Below are 24,538 nucleotides of genomic sequence, written 5' to 3' on the forward strand. Positions count from 1 at the left end.
CATCATATTGTACTTACATTAAACTGGGATACACAAATACAGTTATAGTAATCTCTGGCCGATGAATGATGAAACATCAAGTTATAAATATCACAAAGATGAGCTGTTCTCAAAAGTGCAGCTGCAGCATACCCTGGATTTCTTAGTCGTTCATCCATGGTCATGTATCGACCCCTCGTAGAGACAGCGGATCCACTCATCTTAGATATCTGTCAACAGAAAAGGAATTCTTTAATATACTTAATATGTTCACAATAGAAATGAAACCATTACGGATATTTTGGAGATCTAAAAACTTAATATGTCACTAGGGACCTGTTCCACAAAGGTATCTTATTGCAAAGATGTTTATAATATAACTTCCATGTTTTTACAAGACTTGACAGTCGAAGCACTAAGATTACTTTGATTAATGGGCCTAAGTTCTTTCTTCCCTGTCAACAACTTTTAAGATACTTGTGACTATTACCTCCTCTTGTGTTGATCCTCTTGTAAGCATATTCCTGCATCCAATTGGTACATCATTAATGTCAACCTCGGCAATTACCAAGTTTGAAGAACTACTCTGCAAACAGAAACACTTGCATAAGATTCACATACAAAACTATTCCATCATGATACATTGTTTAAACATTTATCAATATCTGATACATCTTATAGTTCATACTTATCCTGCATTCCCTTCTGTTTCCTTCGCAAACATGACTGGAAGCGTCATCCCTTGAGAAAAATCCTGTTCCTGAACATAGTTCAAACTACTTGAACAAACTCATCCTGCCCTTCCCACACCAGTCAACATAAACGTCACTCTTCTTGTTGAGAAAACAGCAACATCCACTGAAGATACAAGCAGGGAGGCAGCGCCAGCGCAGTGGGCCCAATCACAATGTAATGCAGGATAAGTATTTAAAATAAAATATATCAGATATCGATAAATGTTTACTTAATCCTGCATTACATACCGGTATTGCATTTTATTTGACGGGCGGAGGTGGGCATACCTTCAGTGTAGACTGGTTATCCAATCCCCCGCGTGGGTAGTGTAGTAACATCAGGCGACATTCTGTGCACACCAACAGCGATTGCAACCTGCACACAGGTGGAGACTGGAGCAGGACCCACAAGTGCTGGGTATACTCATCGTAAGTCACTTTAGTCGAGTCGAGTAGACCCTGAGAGGTTTAAATTACCTCACTTGCATGCTTGACTAACAAAAACGTATATGTTGGATAGACGCATCATGAATGCCAAAACCCCTATGTCCTCTCGACACTCCTCAGAGAGGGGGAACCTCAGGTGGTAGTGTATGTGTCTTTTTGGGATGTCGATTTGCTGTGCAACCACCAGTGGTCCAAAACTATGGACGGCCTCAACAACTATGTTGTGTAGATAATGAATGGCAAACACAGAGTTCAATCTCCAAAAATATCCCTCCATTTAGGCTGTGACTGTACAGTTGCAAATGGAGAGCCATCATCGACAGTAACACTGATGAACGGAAGGCATCCTGATATAGCATCCACTCCGTCAGGGACAGCTTGCTACCAGGACGTTCGTGCACCCTGGAGTGTGCCTGACCCTGACCTCCAATTGGATGGTGTCAGGAGGGGAAACAGGCGAAAGGTTTGGGCCAGCAGCCTGTCCGAAGGAGTGGAATCCTGCTTCTGCATGTACCACAGAACTCTCTGAGTTGTCAGTGGCAATCAGCTACGAAGTAGATGCCACCAGTGTTTTATGATGTGCCTCATTTTTTGTTCGTCTGACTACAGCCTGCAGACAGTCTAGTCATGAAGATGTGCCCAGGATCTCCAGGATCGATCATGGTCCGGAGGAGCGACAAAGATGTCATCCAAGAACCTTTTGAGGAAGTGACGATTGTTGGCACTCTTGTTGTGAATCGACTCTAATTCCGAACTGCTCTTCTTAGGGACCTAACATATGGGGGGAGTAATGCTCTTGTGACATCGTTCAATGAAGTTCTTTCTTAGCGTGTTTGTCTGGAAGAACGTTGATGTTCTCCTCAAACTGGCGATCGTACATCCCCTCTGTTGTGGTCGGTGACATCATGAAGTTCAGCAACAATGTGGAGTCTGTATCCATGTCTGATAATATTTGTGACTTATTCATCTCCGAGAAGGCACTAATTCTGCCAAAAGTGTTAGGAGTCTCCCACATACTTGTGTCGGGTAGACCAGGATGACTGGAGATGGGAGCTCCCAATCATGTAGGTACTGTCCATCACTGTTGACCCCCTACACTGCCTGTCAGACTGAGGGTCTCAACATAGTTTGCCCCTGCCTCTGCCTGAACTAGAAGCGCTGGCACCGCTGGGATGAAAACTACCATGTCTAGCGTGACGGACAGATTTTGTTTTTGTTTGTTGTTTAACGCTGCACTCAGCAATATTGCAGCTATATGATGGTGGTCTGTAAATAACCGAGTCTGGACCAGACAATCCCGTGATTGACATCATGAGTATCGATCCACTCAATTGGGAATTGATGACAGGCATCAACCAAGTCAGGGAGCCTGACCACCCGATAGCGTTAGTCGCCTTTTACAAGCCTAGCCGCCTTTTACTGCAAAGATGGGTTGCTGAAGACTGTTTCGCCAGCCCTAGAAAGAATACCCAAGTAAATAAACAAACCAATATGTCCTGAAAGAAAAGTAAAAGTTTGATAACCCCAACAAAAAACAGAGGATCACTGACAATCTTTTCTCGTTGGCGAAAACAAGAAGAGTGACATTTATGTTGACTGGTGCGTTGAGGGCAGGATGTATTCCGGTGAGCATTTTCAACCAATTCCAGTCATGTTTTTTTAAGGAAACAAAAGGGTAATGCAGGATTAAGTAAAAATCAGAATTATCGAACTTTCTGTGTCTGACAACAACAAAAACTTTCTGTTTCCGGCAAAAACTGCAACCTAAATGTTAATGAGAGCCAGTGAAGTTAATAACAGGAAAAAATAAATAATTGTTTCTGGTAAACACACTGTTGGTAGGGAGTTTTTGGTAGGTAGAGAATTGGTTTTTCAAAATGAAATTGTAGACAAAAAAAAGGAAACTTATGACAGTTTTGTTGTTTCTGTAATGTGAGTGAGTGATCATAGGATTTTACGTTTAAGCCCAATGTGTCTGTGCTACAAGACACAGTTACCTTACTTTTTTACAAGAAAGATTTGCTTGTTTGTTTGTTGTTGAACACTGCACTCAGCAATATTCCAGCCATATGATGGCGATCTGTAAATAATCATGTCTGGACCAGATAATCCAGTGACTGACATCATGATCATATGCTGTTGGGATACAATGACATGCCTCAACCAAGTCATAGAGCATGGGTTGCTGGAGAATTTTTTCTCCCTAACCTGGATCTTCAAAAAGAAAGACACAACAGGTATTCATAATTTTCAGTGATCATTAGATTTACAACTTTAGTAAGATCCTGTTAAACATGTCATTCCATAATTCTGGTGGGAAAGTCACAGAATTCTTTCTTTTGCTGTTGTTGGCCATGTTGACTTACCTTTCTGTTTGACTGACTCTGGTTGACCTGTGAGGGCCTCAGTTTTCCTTTGGCAATTAACATGGCGTTAACTTTGGCTGCAGCCTCTGCTGCTGCTTCTAAACTACTCCTGTTTTCATCATACATGGCTTGGCTGCAAGCAAAGTGCATCATCATCATCAAATTAGAATCATATATGTATATATTGTTGCTTGACAATGTTTTCAAGAATCAGTACCTTATCATACTTTATATATATCATCTCAAGATACTTAGATTAGTTGCTGCAGGCATAAATGACAGTCAAGGTTTTTAGGCTTTCAATTCAATGTGTATCATGTATACATTGAAAAATTAATAACATGATTAAGATCCTCTGAATTAATTTTTTCGTAAGGCATTTCTTTCAAGTTGACAGGTGACAAAGTAGACACAAATTATGAATAACAATTTCTTTAACCATGTTAACATGTCTATTGTACTATTAGTATTATAACAACATTTTGCTACAGATCCTTATATCCCATATACTATATAGTAGTGAATAACATGGAAATTATGTGAACTATAAAAGAAAATCCTATATATCCTTAAGAAGAGATAGGCACTGATTTTACTTTCCCCATTGCAGACACTGTGTGCTAAAAAAGATATAACACTGATTTAATGGCCGTAACTGTGTATGCACAAAATCTAAAAACATGTAGCAAGGGATGTAACCATGCATGGTAACTCTGGAAAAACATAACTCATCGCACCAATTTTCAAACTCATTCTTGACAAGTATCTCTTCGATAAACATGCAAACTTTCATTCATTACTTTTTAGTAGTTTCTGAGAAAACGTCTCCCCATTTCACAAGGTACGCATTAAGTTGAAAAGCATGGAGCAAGGGACATAAATCTGTACTCATTTGAGATCATGACCAGCAATATCAGTGTGGAAAATTTCATTTCTCTAACTTAAATAGTATTTGACAAATTTTGTCCTCATTGAGAAGCAGACAGACGGATGGACAGATGAACTCCATTCCTATGATAAGTCTTACATATTGCCTTGGTAATGCAAGAAATATCCTGAAGAACGAACATGGCAAAGATACCAGTTCAGCACTTGCATGATATGTATTACATACAAAGTTTCTTGAAAAAATATTCAACAGTTTATGAGTTATGCTCCAGAAATGAAACGAAGGGTATACAGGTTCCATTTTTATATTCCCTGTCTAACATTGTTGAAGAATTATTACACAATTCATTCTACCTAAACAATTCTATTACTTACAACAGTGAAGACCTTTTCTCCCCCTTTCCAACCTAAAGACATGACTTATTCAGTCAAAATTCAGGGAAGATTATTGAGACTTGGCTAAAACCATTACATCTTATCAGAACACAGGGACAAAGATACCATTTCATCCCTTTTTGACGGTGCAGGAACAGCCACTACCAGACAACTGAACTGATGGACTAGGCCTATAAGTTTTGTCACAAAACCATCTTTTTACAGTCACAAAACTACACTTGTCTGCAATGAGCTTTTGACTATGGAGATGAAATTTCAAACGTCCTTGTGCAACATGAATATAACTGCCAGTTTACCTAGTTTTCAAGACGAGTAATGTTCATGTCGTTTAATATTTGTTAAACCGATAATTACGAATGGACAGTGTGTTTAAGACGTTAAAACACAGTTCGAGATTGCAAGGTTAACCTAAAGTTTATCTCCCTTTTCTGTGTTTGAGTTGAACCCTTTCAACAAAATTCTACAAAAGACGGAATATAACATAAGATCCAAATTTCGAAACTTTAAAATACAATCATATTGCAAATTCAAAACGCGTGCATCTAAACGGCAATAAGGAATATTGACACATTAGGCCCAATCTTCATCATCGCCATTTTATATTTATTTGGTTTCCGGCCGCAGGTTGCAGGACATGGAAGTTCATACTAAACATACTAATATAAGGCATTCATCAAAGACAAATAGAGAGTCACTAGCTGTTACGAAGGTGCAAAATGGCTTACCACAATAACTTCAAAATGTCTTACGCGAGTAGCCTAATGCACAAAGTGCATTAAAAAATATTGGTTGAACAATACTTAGCGTGCCATCCTAGGCCGCCATTTGTTATCAATCTACATACGCTGTGACATCATCTATGACGTCAGAATATTCTCGAGGAATTCCCCCTGCGCTCGACATGTCTCGTATCAGCTGATTACAGAAACAGAAATATTCGTTCAGTGAAAACCATATGTTTTAATACATCCACCGAGCTCTTATGCAGAAGATAATGTAAAGTAGATGTAGATATCCCGTGCACCTGCCACTCTAGCCAAACATTTTCAAATGGAACCAGAAACGATATTGTCTTTTGTACAAACTTTCATGAAAGTAACTTTGCGTGCTGATTTCAGATGAGGGAAGATGAGCAAATCTTTATTAAGTACAAGAGTAACAAGACAACCATTCTTCGCTTTTCAAACCACTGGAACCAAAGAACATGTTGTACACAGATGTATTTCTCATCCCAAACAGGGCCCCTTGTTGTTTCACCGCTAGGCGGCGTCCTAACCTTTGGGGTTTCCCTCAGTCTTCAACACGTGGTTTCAAGACGAGAACAGTGTTTTGGTAAAATTCCTGCCATTCATGTAAAGCACAGGACTATGTAACTAACATTCTATATTAACAAACTCACATAGGAGGCATCGTCTGGGAGTTTGTTAATATGGAATTTTAGTTACATGTTTCTAGTTAAAGGAACTAATTAAAATGATTCAAACGTGGTTGTAACCAACAACACGTATATATCTCTGCACACAGGACCATGTAACGGTAAATAATAACAAACAAACCCGCATACGGGCTCGTCTACGAGTGTTTTTGCGAATTTGTTTATCATTAATAGTTATATAGTCCTGTGCTCTGCCGGACATAAATAGGCACAAAACTATTTAATTTCTCATAAACCACCTGTGAATCGATAACCTAATTTTGAAAAAATATGATGAATAATAATTCATCTTTCGTTTTATGATATCCAGATCACATGTACCAAGGACCATATATTGGTGTATGGTCTCAGGTACATGTTTTATGATATCCAGATCACATGTACTAGAGACCATATATCGGTATATGGTCTCAGGTACACATGTGATCTAGATATAATAAAACGAAAGATGAATTATTATGAATTCATCATTTCTATTTTGGTATATGGTATATGGTCTCTGCATATATCATGTATATGTTTTAGACAACCTATATTATTATGAAATGTATCACATGATGTAAATATTTTTGTTTGTATTCAAATGTGAATGTTTTCTATTCTTATTTAGGTAAGGGCTTCAACATGGGTGACACTGTTATATCAAAGAAATCAAAGAAGAAAAGGAAAAATTCAGACCTTGATATTGAAGTGGCACATTATGATCCAAAGAATACTGCTGAAAATTATTTTGCCGAAGAAAAAACAAGAAAGAAAAAAAAAAAGAAGCAGGAATTAAGTGAAAGTGGTATTGCTCTTGAAACAGAACACGATAGTGGCAACACAAAGGAAACACTTAAGAAAAAGTGTAATAAGAAAAGAAAACACGAACCAGAGTTGGACGACAAAGATGGCAGTGACAGTGTATCAAGCGGTGAAATCAAAGCAAAAAAGAGGAAAAGTAAAAAGAGTAAAAGAAAGGAAGCCCATGAAAGTGAAGACAGTGATCAGCTTGAATTACCAGTCCCACCAAAGAAGAAAAAGAAAAGGAAAAAAGAAAGAGAAAAAGATGTTGTCACAGAGAGACAAGGTGAAATTACACATTTGTCCAAAGAAAAATGTGAAAAAAGAGACAAAAGTGTGAAAGGTGACCATTTGGAAAGTGATGAAGGAACAGTGAATGAAGAAAATACAAGTAAGAAGAAAAAGAAGAAAAAAAAGCAGAAGCAAGAGGATAATGAGGAAACACCCGTAGGAGATTCTAAATGTGAAGATATTCATGCTAAGAAGAAAAAGAAGAAAAAGAAACACGACCAAGATGCACTGGAGGAAAACAATGATCATGATGATCATCACGACAGCATTGAGAAGATTTCAAACAAGAAAAACAGAAAACAACACAATAGTTTACCAACTGATCATGCTAGTAAGGAGAAAGCAAATTCATACAACAGTCAGCCTTTTGACTATGGCAGTGAGGACAAGTCAGGGGGTGATATCTCCAACAACACTTCAGGCCCATACGTTGGGCAGTGGGGTACAGCATCGCTTGGTAACAACGAAAGACAACAAAAGTTCATGCGATTACTGGGGGGCTTTAAGAAAGGTGGAAATCTTGGACAGAACAAGCCAGGATTATTTGGGAAGTTAGGGACCAAAAGTAGTTCTTCCAATTCTGCTTTAAATCGTGCAGAAGAAGATATACTAAACAAGAACCTTGAAAGTGACTTTGAGAAAGCACTGGCTTTCAGGCTTTCTAAAGAGAAATCTTCTGGGCTTGGTTTTGCTCCGCCTCCTGAGGAAGGCAAGAAGTTTTATATAGACAAGACAAGCTCTAAGTCAATTAAATTTGATGATTCTGATTAATTGTAATTAATGAATAAATTAACATCTTCTGTAATCGATTTGTGAAGTGTTGTGTGTGGTGTCAATGATCTGTGAAAATTGTTTTCACTATCAATGACATTTCAGTTCCGGAATGGAAACCACATTGTAGAAAGTTATATTGTTATTAGGTACAGTCGAACCACGCTTATCCGGACAGTTAGGTTTTCTTAAATATTGTCCAGATACATGAATTTCAGGATATCAGAATCCCATGTCAACTGGCCAGAGTTACCTCCCCTGCCCAAATGCTACAGGGACCAAGAACCCACTCTATTATTTACTATGTCAAACAAGTATGAGAACACCCACTATTAGGATATATTTCAGTAAAAGTAAAGTTTGCTGTACAGTAATGCAGTGGTATGATATCTGGTGGTGCATGTGGAACATGACAGAGGTGAGGTAAGCAGATGTGCAGTTGGAACCCGGGAGGAACCCAGATTGGTTGTGTTTTGGCGACAGTCAAAATGACAGAAAACATGTGGAAATGTCGAATGCAAACCTGTCCATTGTCACACGATGGTGTCTGCCACCCAAACAAAACCATCCACGTGCTACATGATTCCTGTGCAGCCACTGCACACACAGGTTTAAAAGCTGAGGCAGCAGACATTTGTCAATGTCCAGTTTTTGAGACGTCATGTTGCGAAGACCCCTAAGTGCTGTTGATCGTGGATGGGCAATTGCATGGCTTCAAGATGGTGTAGCCATGAGAGAGGTCGCATGACGCCGTCAAAGGTCAGCATCTGTGATTCATTGTCTAGGAAACATTTTCAGGCAACAGGAAGAGTACAGGACCGACCACGTTCAGACAGACCCAAATCAACGTCAAGGGCTGATGATCCTTACATTGTTGTGACGGCCTTAGGTCAGAGATTCCCTGCCATCAATGCACTTCAGCTGCAACTGAGCCACACACACATGTGAATGTCTGTGCATAGACAATTCGAAACCGTCTCCAAGCTGTTGGTCTCCGTAGCACTAGCAGACATCCTGCTGTTGCCCGCTTCTTCCATGTCACAGAGCATTGGAATCGTCAGGACTGCTCACAGGTATTGCTTTCTGAGTCTTGGTTCAGTTTGCAATATCAAGATAGCCATATCCTGTGTGCTCAGAAGGCAAGGTGAACGTTTCCATGATGTGAAGTTCTGTGAATGAGACAGGTTTGGTGGAGGGTCAGTCATGGTGTGAGTGAGTAAGTGAGTGAGTTGGGTTTAACGCCGCTTTTAACAGTATTCCAGTCATATCACGGCGTGTCAGCTTAATGTGGGAGGAAAGCCCGAAGTGATGCAGGTCTCAGACGTTTACCACTTCGGTGAAACCCACGAGCACAGGTATGGTGCTGACAAACCTAGAAACATAATCGGGGCGAACCGGGATTCGAACCCACAATCATAGGTTTCTGGCGTGCCCAAGGGATGCAACTCTGCACAGCGAATCGCGGCGCCTTAGACGACTGGGCCACCCGTGCCCCCCAGTCATGGTGTGTGTGTGTGTGGGTGGTTGGGGAGCATCAGTTTGCAATACAGGACCCCCCTGGATCATGTTCATGGCAATCTGATTTGTGTCCAAAACAGAGAAGAGGTTGTTGGACCCCTTGTGATACTGTCTCTCAATACCATAGGACCTGGTGTCATTTTCGTTCAGGATGACAATGCCAGGCCACATAGTGCATGTGTTGTCACTGACTTTCTCACTCAGGGGGGCGTTCAGATAATGCAGTGGCCACCATATTCCCCTGATCTCGGGGCAATTGAACATGTTTGGGACATTTTGGGACGACGTTCCTGATAACCATCCTCTACCAGCAAATCTGCAACAGCTTGTCGGATTCCTTCATCAGGCAATGCCCCAGGCATCATTAGCCACTTGACAGGTCAATGACAGGTCAATGACAGCTTGATGTGCAGAGTGCGCCAAGAACCAGGGTGGCCACACCCATTATTGACTCTGTAATGGCGTGTGGCTTTTCAAAATGACCCCTCAAACTTTCTGTTCAACATATGGGTATTATTAGATTTGTTTACTGGTGCCTGATCAGAAAGGTTCATCCACTGACTGTCACATGATCTGAAATTACCCAATGTTTCCTGGTTGTCTTTGTAGTCATTGAGATAAGATGGAAATATTGGGTGTTCCCATACTTGTCTGATGTAGTATAAGTAATGCTTAACATTATTCAAGTAAAAACCTCGCCAGGAAGGTGAGGTTTCCGGGTATTTGGGGTCTGGATATGCAAGTTTCCACTGTATAGTTTGTGTGACAATTCAATTGGGGGGATTTGTATCAGAAATATCAGAGGTTGATACCCACAGGGATCCTGGGATAGAATAGGTCCAACCTATTCCTCATCTTTGAGGCTTTGTGACCTGGTTGAAGTTGTGTCATCACACTCTACAGTATGAATTGTTGCTCATAATATCAATCACTAGTTTGTTTTGACAAGCTACTGGCCATTGTCACATAGCTACACGTCTATGTCAAACTGTCCAAAATTGGAATGAGGAATTTCTAAAATCAGATTTTATTATGTATTATCCCAAGGGTATTGTTTTATCTGTGTGAAGGTAATTTGTATTTCACTGATAACACATGACTGATGATGTCAAACTTTAATACTTAGATCTTACACTATTACATTTTATGCAATTGCTAAATGCAGAATAAGCTGACATTATATAACTGACATACTTTTCAAAGTGAGGTTAACCAAATTCAGTCACTTGTGAGAAGGTCGGTTGCAGATTTACATGGTGTTTGAGGTGAAATGGGGTTTATCGCTGCGTCCAAGATTACTGCACTTATATGGCGACGTCATTGCACGTGTGTATGTGTGTTGCTGCTTGTACTAGTCCAGACTGATGCCTATTTATAGTACAAGCCCACTGAGATACCATACCACAGTTCAACATGAATAGCCAACCATTCCTAGTTTTAGCCCCTCAATGCTGAGCTCTAAACAGGGTAACAACAAGTACCATCTATTAACGTCTTTTGGTATGACATGGCTGAGAATCAAACCCTGGACCTGGTTGACACTCTACCACTAGACCACAGAGGTGGTCAGATTGCCATGGTTATGGAATATGTATCATGTAACATGCAGCATTGATTAAACTTATTAAAGAAACAGAGTTGATCTGAAGTTGATAGCATCTTGCTGGAAATGTCGCATAGCTGGGTTACCCACATACGGGAGCTGTAGCCATGTTACTCCACTAGGGGACCTGTAGCTGTGTTACTCCACTAGGGGACGTGTAGCTGTGTTACTCCACTAGGGGACGTGTAGCTGTGTTATTCCACTAGGGGAGCTGTAGCCATGTTACTCCACTAGGGGGACTGTAGCCATGTTACTCCACAAGGGGAACTGTAGCTGTGTTACTCCACAAGGGGAGCTGTAGCTGTGTCACTCCACTAGGGGAACTGTAGCTGTGTTACTCCACTAGGGGACCTGTAGTTGTGTTACTCCACTAGGGGAGCTGTAGCTGTGTTACTCCACTAGGTGAATTGTAGCTGTGTTACTCCACTAGGGGAGCTGTAGCTGTGTCACTCCACTAGGGGAACTGTAGCTGTGTTACTCCACTAGGGGGACTGTAGCTGTGTTACTCCACTAGGGGAATTGTAGCTGTGTTACTCCACTAGGGGAACTGTAGCTGTGTTATTCCACTAGGGGGACTGTAGCCATGTTACTCCACTAGGGGAATTGTAGCTGTGTTACTCCACTAGGGGAACTGTAGCTGTGTTACTCCACTAGGGGGACTGTAGCCATGTTACTCCACTAGGGGAGCTGTAGCTGTGTTACTCCACTAGGGGACCTGTAGCTGTGTTACTCCACTAGGGGAGCTGTAGCTGTGTTACTCCACTAGGCGAGCTGTAGCTGTGTTACTCCACTAGGGGAACTGTAGCTGTGTTACTCCACTAGGGGACCTGTAGCTGTGTTACTCCACTAGGGGAACTGTAGTTGTGTTACTCCACTAGGGGAACTGTAGCTGTGTTACTCCACTAGGGGAACTGTAGTTGTGTTACTCCACTAGGCGAGCTGTAGCTGTGTTACTCCACTAGGGGAACTGTAGTTGTGTTACTCCACTAGGCGAGCTGTAGCTGTGTTACTCCACTAGGGGAGCTGTAGCTGTATTACTCCACTAGGGGGACTGTAGCTGTGTTACTCCACTAGGGGAGCTGTAGCTGTGTTACTCCACTAGGGGACCTGTAGTTGTGTTACTCCACTAGGGGGACTGTAGCTGTGTTACTCCACTAGGCGAGCTGTAGCTGTGTTACTCCACTAGGGGACCTGTAGCTGTGTTATTCCACTAGGGGACCTGTAGTTGTGTTACTCCACTAGGGGAACTGTAGCTGTGTTACTCCACTAGGCGAGCTGTAGCTGTGTTACTCCACTAGGGGACCTGTAGTTGTGTTACTCCACTAGGGGAACTGTAGCTGTGTTACTCCACTAGGGGGACTGTAGCTGTGTTACTCCACTAGGGGAACTGTAGCTGTGTTACTCCACTAGGGGGACTGTAGCTGTGTTACTCCACTAGGGGAATTGTAGCTGTGTTACTCCACTAGGGGAACTGTAGCTGTGTTACTCCACTAGGGGGACTGTAGCCATGTTACTCCACTAGGGGAATTGTAGCTGTGTTACTCCACTAGGGGAACTGTAGCTGTGTTACTCCACTAGGGGGACTGTAGCTGTGTTACTCCACTAGGGGAATTGTAGCTGTGTTACTCCACTAGGGGAACTGTAGTTGTGTTACTCCACTAGGGGACCTGTAGCTGTGTTACTCCACTAGGGGAGCTGTAGCTGTGTTACTCCACTAGGGGGACTGTAGCTGTGTTACTCCACTAGGGGACCTGTAGCTGTGTTACTCCACTAGGGGAGCTGTAGGTGTGTTACTCCACTAGGGGAGCTGTAGCTGTGTTACTCCACTAGGGGAATTGTAGCTGTGTTACTCCACTAGGGGAACTGTAGCTGTGTTACTCCACTAGGGGAGCTGTAGCCATGTTACTCCACTAGGGGAATTGTAGTTGTGTTACTCCACTAGGGGACCTGTAGCTGTGTTACTCCACTAGGGGACCTGTAGCTGTGTTACTCCACTAGGGGAGCTGTAGCCGTGTTACTCCACTAGGGGGACTGTAGCCATGTTACTCCACTAGGGGACATGTAGCTGTGTTACTCCACTAGGGGAACTGTAGCTGTGTTATTCCACTAGGGGACCTGTAGCTGTGTTACTCCACTAGGGGAACTGTAGCTGTGTTACTCCACTAGGGGACCTGTAGTTGTGTTACTCCACTAGGGGAACTGTAGCTGTGTTACTCCACTAGGGGACCTGTAGCTGTGTTACTCCACTAGGGGACCTGTAGCTGTGTTACTCCACTAGGGGACCTGAAGTTGTGTTACTCCACTAGGGGAACTGTAGCTGTGTTACTCCACTAGGGGACCTGTAGTTGTGTTACTCCACTAGGGGAACTGTAGCTGTGTTACTCCACTAGGGGACCTGTAGTTGTGTTACTCCACTAGGGGAACTGTAGCTGTGTTACTCCACTAGGGGAACTGTAGCTGTGTTACTCCACTAGGGGAACTGTAGCTGTGTTACTCCACTAGGGGGACTGTAGCCATGTTACTCCACTAGGGGACGTGTAGCTGTGTTACTCCACTAGGGGAATTGTAGCTGTGTTACTCCACTAGGGGAACTGTAGCTGTGTTACTCCACTAGGGGAACTGTAGCTGTGTTACTCCACTAGGGAGACTGTAGCTGTGTTACTCCACTAGGGGAGCTGTAGCCATGTTACTCCACTAGGGGGACTGTAGCTGTGTTACTCCACAAGGGGAACTGTAGCTGTGTTACTCCACAAGGGGAACTGTAGCTGTGTTATTCCACTAGGGGAGCTGTAGCCATGTTACACCACAAGGGGAACTGTATCTGTGTTACTCCACAAGGGGAACTGTAGCTGTGTTACTCCACTAGGGGGACTGTAGCCATGTTACTCCACAAGGGGAACTGTAGCTGTGTTACTCCACTAGGGGAGCTGTAGCCATGTTACTCCACTAGGGGGACTGTAGCTGTGTTACTCCACAAGGGGAACTGTAGCTGTGTTACTCCACAAGGGGAACTGTAGCTGTGTTATTCCACTAGGGGAACTGTATTTGTGTTACTCCACTAGGGGAACTGTAGCTGTGTTATTCCACTAGGGGAGCTGTAGCCATGTTACTCCACTAGGGGGACTGTAGCTGTGTTACTCCACAAGGGGAACTGTAGCTGTGTTACTCCACAAGGGGAGCTGTAGCTGTGTTACTCCACTAGGGGAATTGTAGCTGTGTTACTCCACTAGGGGAATTGTAGCTGTGTTACTCCACTAGGGGAACTGTAGCTGTGTTACTCCACTAGGGGACCTGTAGCTGTGTTACTCCACTAGGGGAGCTGTATCTGTGTTACTACACAAGGGGAACTGTAGCTGTGTTACTCCAGAAGGGGAACTGTAGCTGTGTTACTCCACTAGGCGAGCTGTAGCTGTGTTACTCCACTAGGGAACCTGTAGCTGTGTTACTCCACTAGGGTGACGCTAGCTGTGTTACTCCACAAGGGGAACTGTAGCTGTGTTACTCCACTAGGGGAGCTGTATCTGTGTTACTACACAAGGGGAACTGTAGCTGTGTTACTCCAGAAGGGGAACTGTAGCTGTGTTACTCCACTAGGCGAGCTGTAGGTGTGTTACTCCACTAGGGAACCTGTAGCTGTGTTACTCCACTAGGGGGACTCTAGCTGTGTTACTCCACAAGGGGAACTGTAGCTGTGTTACTCCACTAGGGGAGCTGTATCTGTGTTACTACACAAGGGGAACTGTAGCTGTGTTACTCCAGAAGGGGAACTGTAGCTGTGTTACTCCACTAGGCGAGCTGTAGCTGTGTTACTCCACTAGGGGAGCTGTATCTGTGTTACTACACAAGGGGAACTGTAGCTGTGTTACTCCAGAAGGGGAACTGTAGCTGTGTTACTCCACTAGGCGAGCTGTAGCTGTGTTACTCCACTAGGGGACCTGTAGCTGTGTTACTCCACTAGGGGGACTCTAGCTGTGTTACTCCACAAGGGGAACTGTAGCTGTGTTACTCCACTAGTGGAGCTGTAGCTGTGTTACTCCACTAGGGGAATTGTAGCTGTGTTACTCCACTAGGGGAATTGTAGCTGTGTGTTACTCCACTAGGGGAATTGTAGCTGTGTTACTCCACAAGGGGAACTGTAGCCGTGTTACTCCACTAGGGGACCTGTAGGTGTGTTACTCCACTAGGGGAACTGTAGCTGTGTTACTCCACTAGGGGAATTGTAGCTGTGTTACTCCACTAGGGGAATTGTAGCTGTGTTACTCCACAAGGGGAACTGTAGCCGTGTTACTCCACTAGGGGACCTGTAGGTGTGTTACTCCACTAGGGGAATTGTAGCTGTGTTACTCCACTAGGGGAATTGTAGCTGTGTTACTCCACTAGGGGAATTGAAGCTGTGTTACTCCACTAGGGGAGCTGTAGCCGTGTTACTCCACTAGGGGGACTGTAGCTGTGTTACTCCACTTGGGGAGCTGTAGCCGTGTTACTCCACTAGGGGGACTGTAGCTGTGTTACTCCCCTAGGGGAGCTGTAGCCATGTTACTCCACTAGGGGAGCTGTAGCCGTGTTACTCCACTAGGGGGACTGTAGCCATGTTACTCCACTATGGGACATGTAGCCGTGTTACTCCACTAGGGGAACTGTAGCTGTGTTATTCCACTAGGGAACCTGTAGCTGTGTTACTCCACTAGGGGAACTGTAGCTGTGTTACTCCACTAGGGGACCTGTAGTTGTGTTACTCCACTAGGGGGACTGTAGCTGTGTTACTCCACTAGGGGACCTGTAGCTGTGTTACTCCACTAGGGGACCTGTAGCTGTGTTACTCCACTAGGGGACCTGTAGTTGTGTTACTCCACTAGGGGAACTGTAGCTGTGTTACTCCACTAGGGAACCTGTAGTTGTGTTACTCCACTAGGGGAACTGTAGCTGTGTTACTCCACTAGGGGACCTGTAGTTGTGTTACTCCACTAGGGGAACTGTAGCTGTGTTACTCCACTAGGGGAACTGTAGCTGTGTTACTCCACTAGGCGAGCTGTAGCTGTGTTACTCCACTAGGGGAACTGTAGTTGTGTTACTCCACTAGGGGAGCTGTAGCTGTGTTACTCCACTAGGGGAACTGTAGCTGTGTTACTCCACTAGGGGAACTGTAGCTGTGTTACTCCACTAGGGGAACTGTAGTTGTGTTACTCCACTAGGGGAGCTGTAGCTGTGTTACTCAACTAGGGGATCTGTAGCCATATTTTTCCGCTAGGGGAACTGTAGCCATGTTACTCCACTATGGGACCTGTAGCCATATTTCTCCACTAGGGGAGCTGTAGCCGTGTTACTCAGCTTCAAGCTAGCCATGTTACTCAACCAGGGGAGCTGTAGCTGTTCTACTTTGTACATGTAATAAGATAATATACTTACTGTGTGACTTAGTTTGTGGATAGAGGCAAACATGTTGACTTGAACAAGATGACCAACCTTGGCGTAATATATGCTGCGTAGATGGACAACGCGTTGTGTATCTGAACACCAGCATGCATCGATCGTTCAGCGTGCAGATGTTTTAATAGTTTCTCCAATACATAATTTGGGACGCGTCTGCCTTTACAGGCTGCTAAATCAATTGTTTACACTGCAAGAGTAATAGTTGTCCCGTGTTGTTCGTTTGACAGTCTTGCCATCTGTTTCACGCTGATGAAGTTTGATAAAGTAACTGCCATATCAACACTACCCCAGTATATTCGATGTGTTTGTGATCGACTCCTATAAGAAACTAAACAGCGAGAGAAATTGAACCATCATTATAACAATCTCTCTCTCTTGAGGACCGCCTCCGTGGTCTAGTGGGAGAGCGGAAGGTCCGGGGATCGATCCCCGGCCGCGTCATACCAAAAGACGTTAAAAGATGGTACTTGTTGTTACCCTGTCTGGCGCTCGGCATTAAGGGGCTAAAGCAACGACAGGTCGGCTCGGAGTCAGTATACTGTGTCCGAGTGCGGTATTCATGTTAAACTGCGGCATGGTATCCTCGGTGTGCTACCACTATAAATCGGCATCAGTCCGGACTGGTACAAGCAGCAGCACAAACACAGGTGCATGCACGTCGCTATATAAGTGCAATAATCTTGGACTCCATTTTACCTCACCTCACCATAATAGTTAGTTCACGGCGACTTGCTTAGATCCGTAGTTGCATGTATCACACAGTCATTGTGGTGCCTTGTGCTGCTTTGTTGTTGCATAATAATATAAACCTGTCTAAGGAGCTCCTTGGTTTAACGCCGCTTTGAACAGCCTTTCAGTTATATCACGGGTGTCAGCTTGATGTGAAACCTCGAAGAACGTGAGGTCTTACCACTTTGGTGAAGCCAACGAGGACGGGTGTAGTACTGACAAACCTTGAAAAACAATCAGTGAGAATCTGGGATCGGAACCTATGATCATAGGATTCTGGCGCGCCTAAGGGATGTAACTCTGCACAGCGAATTGCGGCGCCTTAGACGACTGTGACACCTGGGTTAACCCTAATCCCTCACACGATATCAAGTAACAAAGAGCTAATATTATCAGGGTGTTTATGTAGACTCGCTGATATATATAGTTATTACATATGGGATATGTTATATTTATGGTAATGGTGAGGTTGAATTTCTGACGGTGTCATATCTATAAACAATGACTGTCCACTGTGATATAAAGTTAATCAGATACAGTTAAAGACCAACAGAAAGTATCGATATTTACATAGATCGACAGAAGTCAGGTGTTTGAAGCAAAGTTACAGTATTTACCCCAGTAATGATAACAGCGCAATGAGTGGTACTTGAAGTTTATTTACAAAATCAATCTTTTGTAAAGCCCAAATATGTGAGTGAGTGAGTTGAGTTTAACGTCACTTTTAACAGCATCCCAGTTATATCACGGTGTGTCAGTTTAATGTGGGAGGAAAGCCAGAAGTGATGCAAGTCTCAGACGTTTACCACTTAGGTGAAACCCACGAGCACGGGTATGGTGCTGACAAACCTAGAAATATAATCGGGGCGAACCGGGATTCGAACCCACATTCATAGGTTTCTGGCGTGTCCAAGCGACGGAACTCTGCACAGCGAATCGCGGAGCCTTAGACGACTGGACCACCCGTGCCCCCAAAGCCCAAATAACATTTATAAAGGTCTAGTCATATATAATACTTACAAGAGATGCAAGATTAACTACAGTAATGCGAAAGAACGAGTGGTCCTTAATCCTTTTTGGTAGAATATATATATATCCCAACAATACGAGACACATTCTGCTTTGGGTAGTCAGGCTCGCTGACTTGGTTGATGCATGTCATCGATCCGAATGGCGTGGATCGATGCTCATGATGTCAATCCCTGGATTGCCTGGTCCAGACTCGATTACCGGCCGCCGTCATGTAGCTGGAATATTGCTGAGTGCGGCGTTAAACAACAACCCCACTCACTCACATTCTGTTTATCTGTAGTAGTAGTAGTAGTAGTAGTAGTAGTAGTAGTAGTAGTAGTAGTAGTAGTATGTAATCCTAAGCTTCTAACTCGGACAGAACGATACTTACAGCAGTCGTGTTGTTTCATCTGCAGTTACTTGTAATCATGTAGTGTGAGAATACACGAAGATTCTTCTGCATACAAGATATTTATTTACACTTAATCTATCTATGAATATGATATCTATTATCTATTTATGCTTACAAAAGCTCTATTAGTTACTGGCTTATATCGGAACAGCAGTTTATTCACCTTCAAAAGTCGTTCTTACCTGAATTCATACCACACCTAAAATATACCCATGAGCAGGTTTGGCACAGCATGCTCCAAAACGGTACCAAAACATCCTCACATTTATTGTTTAAAGTTACTTTTAGAACAGAGCTGTACCTCAAATGTATGTCTATTAAGAAATTCAAAGTGGTCCTAGCACAATTGAGATGTTTTTTCCACCAACTGCATATTGAAAGCGGTAGACATATTAACATATGGCAAAGTAATGTTAATGTTGCAATTATGTATAAATTGAGGATGAATATCACTTCTTATTAGTTTGCACTGCGGACAAACATCTACGTATAAAATATATATACAAGAAATCTATAGCCTTCATCCTGATAAGAATAAATCTTATTTTCTAATGACCACAAGAAGCGGTACGTGTATTCAAATTCTAGCTATGTACTTTTATCATGCGATGCTCCTACGTAAAATAATTCTGAGGATATGATGTCAAAAATCTTCAGTCTTGTCAACTATTGTATTAGACTATATATATGTATGTTGCATGTATTCTACACGTCATGTATTCGAGGGGCGGTCGGGTAGCCTAGTAGTTAAAGCGTTCGCTCGTCACGGGTTCGATTCCCGACATGGGTACGATGTGTGAAGCCCATTTCTGGTGTCCCCCCGCGATATTGCTGGAATATTGCTAAAAGCGGCGTAAAACCATACTCACTCACTCATGTATTCGAATGTAAACATAGACCGCTGGCCTACATATACCGAAATAAAGAGTATAACTGAATGTGATATACCTGATGGTTCTTTGCGTGAATAGGAAAAAGTTGATGGAATACGTGCTTGTCTGTGGCCATAATGCGACCCACCCTACTTAAAACAAACACTCACCGAGTCAATTTTCTACAAAAACATTTTGCTACAAAATTAGCTTACAGGGATTGTTTCGTCAACGATAAGCTGGGATTATCTTTGTTCATTGGAGCACGTGGTGGCCGACATTGAGTTGGGTGATACCACGACGTCCACGGGTTTTAGTGCAGGCTATTCGATATACTAAGTAAGGATAAGAATTTATGGATGAACAACTTCTTATTTACAATTAAGAGTGACGTTTCGGTGTTGCTTCTAACACCGTTATCCAACCCACGCCGAAACGTCGCTCTTAAATGTTAATAAGAAGTTGTTCATCCATAAATTCTTATCCTTACTTAGTACTCCAACTTCTAAATGCCTATCAAAGAAGTTATTCGATATACTGCTGGCATAAGGCCAGTTAAACACATTGTCTTGTTTCTCATGATTTTCTTTAAGAAACTTATTGTGTAGGGAGGGGTAATTTTCTGTTGGTTTTTTTTTCAGTTGGTTACAAATCTATACAAAATATATAATTTGGACAAGACTTATGACACACTACGAATGACATAGCTGGTCAAAATGAAGTTGTAATCTGGTGGCAAAACAAAATATGAATTGGTCACTTCGTTTCTAGAAAACATAGAAATTACATGCCCTTTACACTGCAGTAAGCATTCCCCTAAGTAATACCAGCTCTGTCAGCGGGATACCCTCGTGGTAGTCACATCCTGGTTATTACATATTACTGACCCGTGAAGACCCGTGTTAGAATCAGTTTTCAGCAACCCCTGCTTGTCCTACGAGGCGACTGACGGGATCGGGTGATCGGGCTCGTTGACTTGGTTGATGCATGCCATCGTATCCCAATCTTTCGTAGATCGATGCTCATGATGTCAATCACTGGATTGTCTGGTCAAGACGCGATTTTTCTCAGACCGCCGTCATATTATTTATGGCTGCAATGTTGCTGAGTTCGGCGTTAAACAACAAGCAATAAAGCAAACAATCTTTAAATATTACATATTACTGCGATCTATGGAAATACGTTACATGTGTAAATACTACAGTCTGTGGAGACACATACTGCATCTGTAAATACTGTGATGCATGTTTTTTTACAGCGTTTTTTTTACAGTGCAGTTTAAGTGTAACACAAGAGCATGGCTACTCCAGACAGACTTTCCAATGTCCGTAAGTATACGGACTAGCCGAATAGTCACAACAGTAGAAGTGTTCGAACCAAGCGATTACCGATAAGCCAAATCTCCTGTCAGGAGTAAGGCGTTCGTGTCCTGCTGAGTGCTTAACAAATAATAAACTTAAAACTAAGACCAATACAAAGTTGATTATACTCACATAAACAAACATCTTCCGTAATATCATGGACAGGTGTATATGTAAGCAAGGATTATATCCTACCTAAATATTATCCCGGGGGGAGTTTTAATCAAGAGTATAGTTATAGGATAGGATTAAACACACTGGTATGGGCTCAAATTCACTAGGGAGAATCATCCTGACACTAGGGAATTTCATCCCCGGGATAAAATATAGGGTAGAATAATATTCACTCTTACATATACACACAACCAATGGTAGCACAGTGTTACGCATATCGAAATACATGTATAGCATACAGGAGATCTTATCACTTTCCAGTAACTTTGCCTTAACTACGTTGAATCATTCATGTACAGGGCACATTATGTGTAAAAAGTATTGAGTTGTGGAATCCATGATAGTTTTCAGTTCGTCATATTGTGGTAAATACTTAAAATATCGTAGACGAATTTACTTATGACAATTTTATCCAAACATAGAAATAGAGTCACTTTGATAGAGCTGACTGGTGAGTCACAAACTATTCTAATCCGGTATACATAACAGAAAAAAAGGATATTCGTCGTTTTCATGTAAATAAATTCCTGTCGAGCTTCATTACATAGATATTACGTTTTCTAAACATTTGAAGTGAAATCATATTTTATTTTACGAATAGCATCAACACTTGCAGGTCGTAAGAATGAGATATTTAAGCAACCTAAGTGGGGCCCCTTTAAGAGAGTAACCTCCCTTTCAGTTACGCGATCTCTGTGAACGTGCATAATTAAATAATGTTAATATAATATGTTATTCTGAATACATGAAGCACACTGTAGTTATCACCCCAACATATGTTCTTGTTGTTTGTTTTTTTAAGCTACGTTTGATAGTTTTATTTTTTAACTGCAGAACTACTCCATTATAGTTCCGCAGACGTCATATTTTTGGCTGTCTGCAGGCGCAGGCTCTGTCTTGACCTGGTTACCGATATCATATTTATTTGTGGTATGTCTGAGTAACAACTGTACTAACCAGCGCATTACCTAGTTAACTGCAGTACTATGAGTGATTCTCGGAGGAAGAGGCACGGCCCGGGGCCCAAATCTCGGTCAGATAACGGTGAAAGTTCGTACCGGAGTCTTGCGAATGGTGGCAATTCCCAGCGAGGAAAGGGCTCTCATTCCAGTGTAAGTGAAATGGAGTAGGTTCCAGAGGCATTTGTTAAAAACGAAAGAGCTGTTAGTTATTTTTAAAATATCACCTGTTGATTTCAGCAGCTGCAGAATCCTCAGTAACTAAATGACTCATCGTTATTTTGGTTCCTATCAGCTCTTGTCTTGGTACCCCACTGAAGAATAATTTTGGTCCTGAAGATTTAGATCTTTCTCGCCTGGATTTAGAACTTTAGTTTTAAATGTAATGCGTTTTGTAGATATTTAGAAGAGAGAATAAGACAAGATAATTTTACTCGAGACAGTTCTCGAATTTCCCCAACGTGTTTGGTTTTGAGAGATGTACGATTAAGTAAATGTACACACCATATTTCATTACTGTTCACTGTTCACCTGAAATAAACAAAATGACTCACTGTTCACCTGAAATAAACAAAATGAACAATATCAAGCTAAATCTGACCATTAAGGATCAACAGTAAAATTTGTCAGTTATGACAATATTCCCATCACATTTTGTACATAAGTTTTTTTGCACAGTGATGGTAGAACATCTTGTTCATTCCTCATTGGACATTTATAAAAATGCTTTTTTGTTCAGTTTATACTTTGAAAATAACCTTTAGCACCCAAAGTGGGTCCAAAAGTGTTTGTTTCTGAACATTAGACTATTTAATCCTTTGGCATAATAATATGTTTGTACATGTTTATATAAAATAAAACCAAATTGTCATCATTTTGTTAATATCCCTAACACATTGCTGTATGTCTCAGAGCAGAAAGCTACAAATTGTTTTTGACTAACCTTAGAGTTAAGGTCTGGGAACTTCAATACAAACTGTGCCTGCCTTTGCTATTTTCAGGTTTACCGACCAATTGCAACTATTGTCAGATGGCACACTCTGGTTATTACGTGTGACAGATTTTGAATAGCACACAATGTTTGAAATTAAAGGTGGTCCTGGAGATTTTGCTCCCATAATATTTAAAATCTTTGGACCTCTTGAATTTGTTCAGCCATTAGCATTAGAGTTATGATGCGAATCCACTGGCATATTTTGATGGTATTTTGGAGCGTTCCAGATTGGTTTTAAACATTCACCATTTTAATGACTAACTGTTATCAACATGGAGACATGTCCTAAAGATTATTTTAAAAATGATTATCATGTTGTAATGATATAGACATGGTTTAAGATTGCCGCATAAAAACAGGATGTCATGAATTTTGTTAATTGTGTGACCAGCCATGGTCAGATATTGCGACTTCATAATAGCATTAAACAAACTTTATAGTTTAACATGTAAGAACATACCACATTTACTATATTATGATTTCTGCTCCAATAACTGTGTTTACATGACAGTCCATATTTACATGTGTATATTATGGATTGTTTAAAGGAAACAGCAGCAGTGGGCATATAATTGACTTGTAACTGTTATCCAAATAGTTTTAGTTTCATCAATGTTTAAACAAGGTTTATACACTACTGCTTGATCGCTGGAAACAGGTATACCTCCTTGTGTATGGCTACAATAAGCCCCACCCCACCCTTGTCTAATTTCTTATTTCCAAGTGCCCATACTGCTTATTATGGTGAACATGGTATGTTGAATGTGATTGCATAATTTTTGTTACGATTTCCAAATAAAAGTGTGTTTTGATTTCATGATTATGGAATTTTGTTTCCAAACCATGTGATGGGTGGTAGAAATATAAAAATGATAATTGAAGAATGTTTTTTATCATGTTTAAGTGTTCTGAGGAGTAATTGAGTTATTGTTGTATCGCAATTGTCCCTTTTTCAACAATATGGATAGAAAATAATATAATGAACTCTTCCATTGGTTTTAATCCCAAATACATCTTGCTTGTTGGGATATGGAGGTATCTAATGAAAAAAAGATTGTAACTTCATATCAAACAATAATCAGAATGTGTTAGGCTTTGTCATCATGTAGATTCTGGTGGGGATTTCAGGTAGTGTATTACCCTAACAACCTGGATTTGATGGTCAGATTTGGTGACTTGGTTAATTAGGAGATAAACCTTTTCTGTTTCTGAATTTTGAGGTTGTTCATTGTTGATTATACGCTGCTAAATGTCATTTAACACCAGATGCATTAGCGTGAAGTTTTAAATGTACCATTTACCCATGTTTAATCAATGCAGTGTTCCAGGTGGCTTTTGAAACTCTAAAAATTACCAGTCCCCTTTAATTTTTGTCAGTCCCAACT

At 41.7% G+C, this 24,538-nt stretch overlaps 3 protein-coding genes across 4 annotated transcripts in view; 2 read left to right on the top strand and 1 right to left on the bottom strand.

The window, feature by feature from the left end:
• Nucleotides 1–16,667, bottom strand: part of LOC139479353 (KH homology domain-containing protein 4-like) — a 40,264-nt gene extending 23,597 nt beyond the window's left edge. The window contains exons 1-4 of one of the 2 annotated variants that reach the window (XM_071262222.1): nt 16,618–16,667; nt 3,527–3,659; nt 470–565; nt 133–209 (exon numbers count right to left, since the gene is read on the bottom strand). In XM_071262222.1, coding sequence (XP_071118323.1) covers nt 133–209; nt 470–565; nt 3,527–3,652 — 299 coding nt within the window. In that variant the 5' untranslated portion in view covers nt 3,653–3,659; nt 16,618–16,667. Of the gene's footprint in view, nt 1–132; nt 210–469; nt 566–3,526; nt 3,660–5,535; nt 5,624–16,617 lie in introns of those variants that run through there. The other variant, XM_071262214.1, reaches the window with a different exon arrangement.
• Nucleotides 6,028–8,090, top strand: LOC139465502 (lysine-rich nucleolar protein 1-like). Its single transcript, XM_071247227.1, has 2 exons — nt 6,028–6,142; nt 6,856–8,090. Exons 1-2 carry the CDS (start codon nt 6,028–6,030, stop codon nt 8,088–8,090), a joined length of 1,350 nt encoding a protein of 449 aa, XP_071103328.1.
• A 5,428-nt stretch (nt 16,668–22,095) lies between the features above and the next one.
• Nucleotides 22,096–24,538, top strand: part of LOC139479371 (S phase cyclin A-associated protein in the endoplasmic reticulum-like) — a 105,626-nt gene continuing 103,183 nt past the window's right edge. The window contains exon 1 of the mRNA XM_071262231.1: nt 22,096–22,312. Coding sequence (XP_071118332.1) covers nt 22,187–22,312 — 126 coding nt within the window. The 5' untranslated portion in view covers nt 22,096–22,186. The remainder of the gene's footprint in view (nt 22,313–24,538) is intronic.

This window comes from Haliotis cracherodii, unplaced genomic scaffold, assembly GCF_022045235.1.
Source record: "Haliotis cracherodii isolate W230 unplaced genomic scaffold, xgHalCrac1.p SCAF_1, whole genome shotgun sequence".
In the NCBI taxonomy this organism is placed as follows: Eukaryota; Metazoa; Mollusca; class Gastropoda; order Lepetellida; family Haliotidae; genus Haliotis; species Haliotis cracherodii.

Excerpts from the sequence above, each read along its gene's own strand:
- LOC139465502 (XM_071247227.1), top strand. The coding sequence starts at position 6,028 with ATGTATTTCTCATCCCAAACAGGGCCCCTTGTTGTTTCACCGCTAGGC. Across the intron at positions 6,143-6,855 it reads AAGACGAGAACAGTGTTTTG|GTAAGGGCTTCAACATGGGT; the intron begins GTAAAATTCCTG and ends ATTCTTATTTAG.